Raw genomic sequence first — 11,589 nt, 5'->3', positions numbered from 1 at the left:
TTAAAAAAAAAAAAAAAAAAAAAAGATGCTGAAAGAAAGCAAAATCTACCAGTTTATTCTCATTTTCACTATGGTATTTGTAAAAAGAGATGGGGAATTGGGGAAATGTAACATTCTGTTCTTGTTTTGTTCTGTTTTGTTTTGTTTTTTGGGACAGGATCTTGCTATGTAGTTGAGACTAACCTAGAACTCACTGTGTAGCCCAGGCTGGTCTCCAACTCGCAGTGATTCTCCTGCCTCAGCCTCCCGAGTGCTGGGATTACAGGCGTGCGCTACCGCGCCCTGCCTAACATTCTGTTCTTTATCTGTGTAATTCTGTTAACTTTGACAGCAAATCTTTCATCCTTTAAGTCGAACCGAACCGCAGTACATGGAGCCAGGGATTTAGCTTAGTGGCTCTGCACTTGCCTCCCTGAGTTTGATCCCTGGTACCACCCCCCGCAAGAAAACCTTATACTACACGGATTTAGTATATTTAACATTATAAAATTCTATTTTCAAACTATAGAACATATCCAGCATTAGAGACATTAACAGAACCTCACCAGCTCACAGCTACTCTAAATTGTGTAATTGGAGTAGCCGGAAGTTTGGTATCAGGAGGCAGATGGTTTCCTGAAGGTCCAACACACATGCTACCTCTGTTGATGAGAGCATTGCCTGGGGTGGATCCAAATGACTTTAGTAAATGCATGGTGAGATATCGATGATTTTTTTTCTGTACTTAAGTTGTAATCGTATAAGTGGACATCTCTGAAACTTCTTTTAGATACTTTTTAAAAACACAGTTTAATATAAAATCTGTTAATGGTAACATAGCAGTACATGGATGCCTAAACTTAGATTTGTGAACAACTCATCTGTATAATGCCTTTTAAAAAGTAATTTGCTGTAACCTGTGTATATTAAGTGGTCATAATTTTGTTGCTGTGCCAGAATTGAACCTAGGGCCTTGCAAGTTCTAGGCAAGCTCTCTAACACTGAGCTAGATCCCTGGTCCTAATCCTATGTTGTTTTAAATCTCATTATATAGTTATTATTTTTCCTGGCAATAAGGGGATGTGATAAACATATAGGATATAAAATTCCAAGTGCTGCTAAAACACATTTCCCTATGTACCACTTCACTTATCTTCCCCTATTTCCTACTTCCTAGCATCTGCTTTAGCATATCCTACTCACCTTTAGTTAATGTTACACGGTTTGGTGGGAGACAGAGTAACTTAACATTGACAAAAGGTTGGAGAAGTTTTTTTTTTCCTTATAACTTCATTACTAAATTTTAGAACTTTAAAGTGTTCGTTTCTAAGTGAAAAATATAGATTGTTATGAGATTGTCTTCCACATAATTATTTGGGCAATTTAGATTGCTTTGAACTTGTAATTCATGTTGAAAATTGCATATTCCCACAGATCACATTCCAGTTTATAGCAACATTTTCTACTCTGGTGCCTTTAGTAGATTGTTCATCTGTACTACAAGAAAGAAACGACCTCACCGAAGTAAGGCAGTTTTCTGGTTAGAAGGGGTTAACTGAAAGTTCTGATTCTTACTGTGTATGCATAGTAGTATTTGGTATTTTAAAACAACTGTGTATGGGTTCTGTAAAGTAAAATTACTGTTTTTAGATAGTGTGATATAAATGGTTATCGAGATAGTTTACATAGAACTCACCATAGGAAGTGGTTTGAAAATAGGCAGTTTCTGTTAATAGCTGTCACTGGAGGTGTTTTTCAATCTTGTGTCACTTTTCAATGTTTTGTTAGGCATAGGTAGTGGTGTCTTGTTTTCTCTCATCTTAAATTATAAATAAACTTTTCCAGGACATTGGCTTCCAATGAGGGAGATTTTCTCTTTTACTTTGGTTTTAAACTAAATCTTTATTGTAAGCACATTATTACTTTTTCATTTGGATTTCAAGTAGTGAGACATACCCCCACATTTGAACTCAGGATCTTGCCCTTGCCAGGCAGGTGGGGCACTGCACCACCAAGCTATGTCCCTGGTCCTGAAACATTGTTCTTTATACTAATGGTCTTTAAATGGTTGGCTGCTTGATTTGTTTTTGGCCCTTGTAAGATATGTTTATTACTTATTTTGACTCCTGGGAAGTACTAGATTAACTTTTAAATCAACATGTGATTATGGTCTTGTTTCTTACAGTACACACTATACTCATTGTTATATCTCTTTGGTAGGCATAATTGACTGTTGTTTGCTTTTGTTTTTGTTTTTTTGACTGTTGTTATAGAGGAAAAAAGTCAAAAGCTATTTGTAATTTTTCTTTATTCTGGGATGTTGTAGGTGGAACGAGAACTTTGCTCAGCCACAGCTGAATTTGAGGATTTCGTATTACAGTTTATGGACAGGTAAGCTGGAGGCCCAGATCTGTCCTGTCCCTGATATTCAAGAAAAGGACCAAAGTCAAAAGAGACCATCCCATCCTAAAATGTTTAGTTTCTCTCTGCATTTTAACCATTATTTAGTTTCTTGTAAAGTTAAAAATTGTAAGCCATGTGCAAATTAAGTAGCTACTACTTGAACAGCCATGACAATAGGGGCTTATCTGATCATTATCAAAAATGTTAAAGCAGTGCTTAGTGGCTAAAATTATACTTTGTTTGGTTATTTAGATGCTTTGGACTTATAGAAAGTAGCACATTGGAGCAAACAAGAGAAGAGACAGAAACTGAGAAAATGACTCACTTGGAGAGTTTGGTGGAATTAGGTCTGTCCTCTACATTTAGTACAATCCTTACACAATGTTCCAAAGAAATATTTATGGTAAGAAAACATTGTTGCACAAAAATTAAACTGACCTTTTAGTTTTATTTCATGTTTTCAAATTTAACTTCAGTGACTTTGTGTGCATACCATACTTAAGTAAGGTCTAATGTTCATGAGCATTAAAGAGTTGAACTGTGTTGAATGGAAAAATACTTTTTTTTGGTTTTTTTGTTTTTTTTTGAGACAGGGTCTCACTATGTAGTTGAGACTGACCTGGAACTCACTATGTAGCCCAGGCTGGTCTCTAACTCACAGTGATCCTCCTGTTTCAGCCTCCTGAATGCTGGTACTACAGGCATGTGCCACCATGCCTGGCTGAAAAATACATATGTTAAGTAGGTTTCAACAGATATGAGTTATAATAGCTATTGACTGTTAGTTCAGTGTTATCAAACCAACAGTATGTATTAAATAAATGTCTGTAAACAAAAAAATGCTTAAAACATAGAATTATGTATTGATTGGTTGTTGAAAGTGTGACCAGATGCTCACAGTAATCTAATCCTGTGTTTTCCTTAGAAGCAGTGGTTCGGTGTTTGCTAGTTCAACATTCACAGCAGCTTTTTAGACCATTACTGCCATGAAAACAAGAATGGACTTCTCGAGAAAGAAGTTGTAGAAATTTTTTATGCAGTCATATGATAGAAATTAAATACTAATGTAATAATCTATGATGGATTAGAAAAAGCTGTCCTCATAAGGCGTTTGATAAACATTCCCTTATTTGATACTGATTGGTGTCTCTATGTACAATGAGGTCTTTAAAACTGCTCTTTATTTATAGTTCTTTTCCTTCTCCCTTCATCTACGATTATCTCTACTTAACAGTGTTCATCCTGGTTGAAGGCTATGCTGCCTTTCAGCTGTAAAAGATAGGGTAGTTCCTAAGATTATGTTTGTTTAAAGAAATGAACATAAACCATCTCTTATTTAACAGAAAGGAGTTGTTTATAGTTTTTCAGCATGGTTAATCCAAATTTAGAACTCATTTCTTCATTTAGCAAGGAAGTTAAAATTCTGTGATGATTTTAAAGTTAGACTGCTTCAAATCTGAGAGTTGGGATAAATTTGTACAAGGTTTGTAGTTGCCAGAATGACAAATTATAAACATTAGATATTCTAAAAAATTGTCTTTGTTATTTTGGATTAATTATCAAGGTAATTAAGTTTCATTTCCTTCCAGCAGCTGTAATTTTGTATGGGACATTTCTGTAGAAAATAAAGTCTTAAAAAAAGTAAAATCTTATTCCTCATGTTTTCAAGTTAGGATCATCTGCAAAGGTTGTTCTTACACCTGAATGTAACATCATTAAGCAAATCCTCATAAAGTCAGCTAGTCAGAAATTGCCTACTTAGATATTGTTGATATAATTTGAGTATATTTATCATTTTCTTTTATGTTCCTTGTTTAATCTTCTAAATATGCCAATTAGAGACTTTCTTTTATGACTTAACAGGTGGCCCTTCAGAAGGTTTTTAATTTTTCTATTTCACATATATTTGAAACAAGAGTAGCAGGCCGCATGGTGGCAGATATGTGTCGTGCTGCTGTAAAGGTGAGTTTAAGTTTTGGAACTGATGAATTATTCAGTAAACCAGCAGGTTTATAGGGTTAATTGTTTCAGAAGGGCTTGTTTTACTTAAAATACATCGTTTCAATAGCTGCTTACAGCTTATTTGCCACTAAAAAAAATTCCTGGTATATTTTTGTGACTAAAAATGTTTGCCTTTCCACACTTAACTTATACAAATATGTTTTAGTGCTGCCCAGAAGAGTCTTTGAAGCTGTTTGTTCCCCACTGCTGCAGTGTTATAACTCAGCTTACAATGAGTAAGTTATAAGTAAGATCATTCTTCTATCTTTACAATTTTAGAGTTTCTTTGAGCTATGCTGTATTTTATTATTTTTGAGAAGGAATCTCTCTTCCGCCTCATTCTCTTGAAACATACCTAGATTGGCAGATAGCTTAGAAATTTTTTCTTAATGTTTTCATGCAGTAGCTATTGCAAGTTACTTTAAAAAAAAAAACAAAAACAATTATTTTGTGAATTTTGATTTTTTTAAAAATTGTTTTACTTCCTTTTGGAACAAGTTCACCTTCCTGAAGAAGAAATGAAACTTATTCCTGAAGCAGATTTCCTCAATTACCATAAATATTAAGGAGATATATTTTTAAATGATGTATGTAGTTGGATCCATGGATTTTTTCTCTCTGATACTATTTTGGCATTTTTAGATGATGATGTATTGAATGATGAAGAACTAGACAAGGAGTTACTGTGGAATCTCCAGCTTTTGTCTGAGGTATTGTAAATCTTTGGAAGAAAATATTACTATGGGGCCAGGGATTTAGCTCAGTGGTTCTGCTTTCTGCCTCACAAGCACAAGGACCTGAGTTCAATTCCTGGTACCAAAAAATATATATATATATTACTATGAAAATGTAACTTGTTTTTGGAATTTAGCCCTTTCTGACAGCTACCTCTCTATTTAAAATGTGGCCATCAATCAAACTTGAGTTTCCTTTATGAAACAGTTCAGAAATTTAAGTAAATTTTTTCTCTTCAAGGAGATAGATGTTTTCAAGGGATATAACCTTGGCACATGTAAGCCTAAAAACTCAGATTTTTTAAAAAAATTTTGTGTTTTACTACTTTAGTGGCCCAGTGTTAAACTTTGCATTCATTATTGATTCTTAATCTTTTAACCAAAATATCTTGAACTCTCTTTTTATCCTGTTTAGATTACTCGGGTGGATGGCAAGAAGTTGCTTCTTTATAGGGAGCAGCTTGTAAAGATTCTCCAAAGAACCCTCCATTTAACCTGTAAGCAGGGTTACACTCTGTCTTGTAACCTTTTGCATCATCTTCTTCGTTCTACTACACTTATCTACCCTACAGAATACTGCAGTGTGCCAGGTGGCTTTGATAAGCTTCCTTCTGAATACTTTCCTATTAAGGCAAGCATTTTATATAATTTAGGATTCAAGAATATATTGGGTTCTTTTTCTAAGGGATTCAGAGTATTTGGTTGTGTGTGTGTGTGTGTGTGTGTGTGTGTGTGTGTGTGTGTACATACATGTAAAGATCTTAATTTTTTTAAAATAGATTATTACTTTTTGGGATTTAGCTAAGTGGCACTGTACCTGCCTTGCAAGTACAAGGTCCTGAGTTTGATCTCCAGTACCAAAAACAAAAAAAGATTATTAAAATCATTATTGGAATGTATTAAACTTGGACCATCTTGCTTTACATGGAGCTAATACTCTAGTTTTCTTTTTATACATGAAACTTAGCATGCCATATCTTACCTTCATAGTTTCATGGAATTTCATTGTGCAACTAATTAGCCACACATTTAGGTGCAGTCTTACAGTTGACTCATCTTCACTTAAGATATCTTCAGTGAGAATTTTTTCAGGAATGATAATGAAGGGGCAATTGGTTTTTTGTTTTTGTTTTTTCTGTTTTTTGCAGTACTAGGGATCAAATTCAGGACCTTGCATTTGCAAGGTAGGCAGTGGCGACACTGAGCCTATGTATATTATTTGCTTAGCTTTGAATTATTTCTGCATTTCCTTTAAATCCTGTTAAAATTGTATATAGATGCGTGTTTGAGTTTTGTTTTTTCAACTTCTCAACTTGGTGAACAAGTAGTGCTCCTCTTTTTCTAGGACTGGGGTAAACCTGGGGACTTGTGGAATCTGGGAATCCAGTGGCATGTTCCTTCTTCAGAGGAGGTATCTTTTGCCTTCTATCTGTTGGACTCCTTTCTTCAACCTGAGCTGATCAAACTGCAGCATTGTGGGGATGGAGACCTTGAAATGTCTAGGTTAGTTTTCTTCTGTAATCCATATTATTCAGGCACAAAAGCAGACCATAAAACTGTGCTTTTCTCTTTGTGTATGACATAGCTGATGTATTCGTTTTTAATGTGTGCTTTGAAAATCTGGGGAAATGTACTTTTAAAAACCATTTAATGTAGTAGGACAGAAATTTAACAAAAAAATTTAAAAATTTTTTTTGGTTTTTTTTGAGACAGGGTCTCACTATGTAGTTGAGACTGACCTGGAACTCAGTATGTATCCCAGGCTGGTCTCCAATTCACAGTGATCCTTCTGCCTCAGCTTCCCAAGTGCTGGGATTACAGGTGTGCTCCACCGTGCCCAGTGAAATTTAGCAAAATTTAAACATTTAAAAAGAAAAACTTGGTAGTGTTCTTGTAGTTTTTGGTAGAAACCTGTATACTTAACAATTTCACCTTTTCCTTTTGGAAAATGTGTGTAGGTATGCGACCTTTGAAACGAAATGCCCTTTAGCCTATGCATTGATTTTATTGGTTGTATCTTTTTAGTAACTCAAATTTTGGTACTTAAAGAACTATCTCCATGAGGCCATTTTTTTTCTCTTCCATAAATAGTTAACATGAAACTGTTACTTTGAGATCATTAGATTTTTAGTTTTAATATTACCTCTGATTATCATATGCTATTTTAAAAAACAGAATTCATTTATTGAGGTGGCTACTTGGGCTTAAGTACTGTATTATATGCTATTAATTAAGTTGGTAAACTGTTAATTGAGTTGGTAAACTGAAGATAATAATTTTGTGTATTCCCATTTGATTTTGTATTTCATCCTAGTTTTTGCATTTCAGCCTAGATTCTAAAAATCTTTTTAATAGGGATTTAGGAATCTTTTGTAATGTTAATTTTTATCTTGTCTAGAGATGATATTCTGCAGAGTCTGACTATAGTACACAACTGTTTAATTGGCTCAGGGAATCTCCTACCTCCGTTGAAAGGAGAGCCGGTTACTAACTTGTAAGTCAAAATAACTACTTTACATTTTTTACTGTTTTGACCTTCGGCAAACATTTTAAATTTTACCACTTAATGAGTTACTGGTATTGGTTGGTGTTATTTCTGCATCACTTTAACCTTTTTTATTTGTAATTGCTATGTCAAATATACTTAAGGCATGATTAACTTTTTAAAGGGCTTTTTCAGATTTTTATATTACTGAGAATAACTTCAGATTTTAATCAGTACAAAAATATCACTGTGGAGTTACTAAGTTTTCTGCTAGTTTATTGGATTAAGGTAATACTCTTCTGTAAAAAATAAAAAATGTCTTTTGCCTGCACTGTTTCATTATAAAAAAGAATTATTTTCAGTAAAAAGTTCTTCATTATTACCCATTATGAATTTTTTAGATCTGTCAAGTTGCTTTTATGATTTTAATTGCTTTTCTGTATATCACTTTGAATGAATGTCTCATTTTGATCCATTGTTATTGCTACCATTTAAGAACAAAACGAGATAAGTGACATCAGCAGTATGTAATACTAGCTTAAATTATTAAGTGGATAGATGTTAGTTGGAATTTTTTCTCCCAGCATTTCTTCACTGAGCAAATTAATGAAAACCAAATAAAAATGAGTAACTTCTAGCCCCTCAGAAACAAAAAAGTGAGACTTATTTGCTGATTTTGTAACAGAAGTCTTTAATAGCTTGAAACAGTAGTTTTTAAATGTGCCTTGATTTTATATAGCCATTAATTAGAGCCGTTGATTAATTCTTCCATAATTATTTCCATTTCCACAATACCACTTATTTCACTCTGAAAACTGCTCCTACACATTGAACTTTTTAAGATTTTTTTAATTAGGCATAAAGAGGAGGTCATTGTAGGTAAGGAAACCCGTTTTAGAAGTTTGCCTAAGAATTTACTGAATTGTTTTAAAAGAGCTTTTGTTTCGTCAGTTTTATAGTTGGACGTAAGAGCAATTTTACCAAAAATTATTTTTGTTAAGAGATCTATTTTAAACCATATTTTAAAGTGTGAAGACTACAGAGTTTTTTCTGATTCTTTTTTTGCCCCCATGATCTTTTACTTTGTGTCACTTAGTAAGAACTGAATCCTTTTATGGCATTCACCAAGCTATTTCATACTTAAGAAATTTAGTGTATCAGTAAATTGTCTTATACTTGAAAATGAATGTTGTGTTCGTTTAATCTGTTTATCTAAGAACCAAAGCATGTATCTTTCTTCTCTATTAGAAAATTTTTAGCATTGAATTAACAGGAGGCTCACAGGTTTCCCTGACAGTCCATGTGAGTGTAATAATGAATTGAAGAATATTTATATTTGTCTATTGAAGTAAATATTATTCATCATGACAAATTCATCATGACAAAAGTTCATAATTTGGTTATTATAAAACCAATTTCTATATGATGGAATGCATTTTCAATAAAGAAAAGAATAACTTTTGAATGCCATGTAATAAAATGGTCTAGTTTGTAATAAATTATAAGCTATAAAATAGGTACTGAGTATTTCTTTCAGGGTTTTCTTGGAAAAGTTGGAGAGGAAAGATAAGTTTAAACTGAAAAGTTTTGTGTTCTAGAATTTTCACATTTAGAGTGAAAACTTAAAGCATATTGAAGTTATATAAAATATATTCAATAACATGTTTATTTGTAGAATAAAAGTAGAGAAAATTCTATTTAAAAATAAAAACAGAAAAATGTTAACCTCAGTTTTTAAAAATCAGTCTTCTTTTTTTTTTTGATACCAGGGATCGAACTTGGGTTCTTGAGCTTGCAAGGCAGGCCACTGAACTGCTCAGCTAAATCCCCGGCCCAAATCAGTCTTATTTTTAATGTTCCTCGTAGTTACATACATCTGTGCAGGATAATTACATAACGCAGAATTAAAAATGAAATATTTTTGCAGAAAGTAAATTCTCAACCGAAGTATCAAAACAGTAAAACAGCTTTTATGTTTCATTTCATTTTTTGGTGTGGTGCTCGGTGTTGAACCCAGAAGGACCTTTGTGCTCAACTATATGCCCCGCCCTTTAAATTTTTTTTATTTTGGGACTGTTTTGCAAAGTTGCCTAGGCTAGGCTTTAATTTGAGAGTGTCCTGTCTCAACCTCCCAGAGTACTCCCAGATTCCAAGCAAGCACCACCTTGTCTGGCTGCCCTCAAGATTTCTAAAATGCTTAACAGAATATATTTTAGTCCTTGTTGAAGTCTTCTAAATTTAAACTGATGGTTCTGTTCTGTGATACGAAGTCACATTGCTTACTGTGAAGAAACAATGTCTGTAGCACATAATTTACAGAATTTCTCAGCAGGTCATTATGAAACTGGTGTAGGAAAAGAAAACTGACTAAAGACATTAGTTACTCCGTAGGAAATAGAGGAAAATACTAGATGGGAGGAAAAGGATGTGTAATTGTGATGAGTTGTGATGCTGCTTTAGTGGAATGCTTATTATACCTGTGGAATACCTCCTTGTTAGTAACAATTTGTGTGTGGGATTATGAGACATCATTTCTGAAATAGACTGGTTTAGGGAAGTACCTAGCAATTCAGTTTTTTAAAAATGTCTTAATTACATAAACTGTTCGAGCTTCTATAATTATTTTCAGCCAGATTGCACAGTATAAAGTTTGTCTTCTGTATGTATTGGTAGTATAGTATTTGTTTTCTGGAAAATTGTGGTGATGAAAAACTAGCATAGTTTCTGTGTGTTTTTCTGTAAGAATCTAGAGTATATGGGATGGTCTTAATCTCGTAAGGAAAATGGCTATTGAATGTGAAAACCTATTTTCGGTGTTGTGTGATTTGAGATTGACAAAAAAATCAAAAGCTAAATCCTAAGTTTAAAACTAAATGATATAATTCAAGGTATACTTTTGGGCCTTTTAACAGTGTAGAGTTACCAAGTACTTGGATTTAACGTAAACTTTGGTGTCAAACTTTGGGTCCTTGATAATTAAGGGTAAAATATTTTTAGTTCAGAACAATTTAAAACTATTGAATTTTTTAAAAGAATTTTGTTAAGTACAAAATTGAATCCTTTTTGTTTTTTGGAGAAAGGGTCTCACTATGTAGTTGAGACTGATGTAGAACTCAACTGTGTAGCCCAGGCTGGTTTCGAACTCAACAGTGATCCTCTTACCTCAGCCTCCCAAGTGCTGGGATTGCAGGCGTGCCACCACGCCTAGCTCAAAATTGAATTTTAAAATGGAATCTCCGTATGTTGTTCTTGGAGCCTTTAACGTTTTAAGAGAAATATTAGTGGTACAGTTTATATTCATAGCTCTACCTCTGTAGATGTAGTTGTAGAAGATGGTGGATTATGTCTTTTCAGGGTCACATAACAATTTTGGACTCTACTTTAATCCTGAAATGGTCAGTTTTTTCTTTTTCGATCCACTATATAGTCTTTCAGGTCTAACTATCAGAACATGCAAAAACAAAACAAAAACTAACATCTTAAAAACAGGGTTACTCAAGGTTGAGGAGTCACCATTTTTCATCTCGAAATACTTCTTTATGCCCCCTTTTCTCTGATAGATCTATTAAATCATTCTTAGGATCTCAGCTTTTACTAACTACACTCAAAAAAAAAATTCTTCAGGTCTAAGAGTGAGACCATTTCATTGGTATGTGAAAGGATGTGTTGCTTATGCTATGAGGGGCAGGGCTAGCTAACCTCTCTTGGCACCTCCAGGAAACTACCCAGCTCTGCTGGGGAAGCTGCACACAGAAAAGGAAACAGTTACTACTCCACGGTGAGTAACCCTGTTTTCTCCTTATTTCATCTTCTGTTTTCATTGATTTTTTTTTTAAAAAGATTTGTGTGTCAGATATGAAAATAGTTTCTAGTCTGAGTTAATTTTAATTCTAGTACAGTATATGTAATGTTTCTCTTTTTTTAAGCAAACTTTTGTTCACATGGTAGAGTAAGAGCCAGCTTTTCAGTTGTGTCTATAGCTACTAC

General features: G+C 33.7%; 1 protein-coding gene across 1 annotated transcript in view; it reads left to right on the top strand.

The window, feature by feature from the left end:
• The window catches only part of Psme4 (proteasome activator subunit 4), a 91,845-nt gene that overhangs the window by 27,235 nt on the left and 53,021 nt on the right, over positions 1 to 11,589 (top strand). Inside the window, exons 10-19 of the mRNA XM_010615833.1 lie at positions 509 to 695; positions 1,414 to 1,503; positions 2,306 to 2,370; positions 2,635 to 2,785; positions 4,246 to 4,344; positions 4,550 to 4,619; positions 5,026 to 5,093; positions 5,533 to 5,748; positions 6,463 to 6,620; positions 7,516 to 7,611. Coding sequence (XP_010614135.1) covers positions 509 to 695; positions 1,414 to 1,503; positions 2,306 to 2,370; positions 2,635 to 2,785; positions 4,246 to 4,344; positions 4,550 to 4,619; positions 5,026 to 5,093; positions 5,533 to 5,748; positions 6,463 to 6,620; positions 7,516 to 7,611 — 1,200 coding nt within the window. The remainder of the gene's footprint in view (positions 1 to 508; positions 696 to 1,413; positions 1,504 to 2,305; positions 2,371 to 2,634; positions 2,786 to 4,245; positions 4,345 to 4,549; positions 4,620 to 5,025; positions 5,094 to 5,532; positions 5,749 to 6,462; positions 6,621 to 7,515; positions 7,612 to 11,589) is intronic.

This window comes from Fukomys damarensis, unplaced genomic scaffold (genome assembly GCF_012274545.1).
Source record: "Fukomys damarensis isolate Sample0158 unplaced genomic scaffold, DMR_v1.0_HiC HiC_scaffold_2, whole genome shotgun sequence".
In the NCBI taxonomy this organism is placed as follows: Eukaryota; Metazoa; Chordata; class Mammalia; order Rodentia; family Bathyergidae; genus Fukomys; species Fukomys damarensis.
Note: the sequence above shows the minus strand (reverse complement) of the source record. Positions and strands in the feature narration are given on the sequence as shown.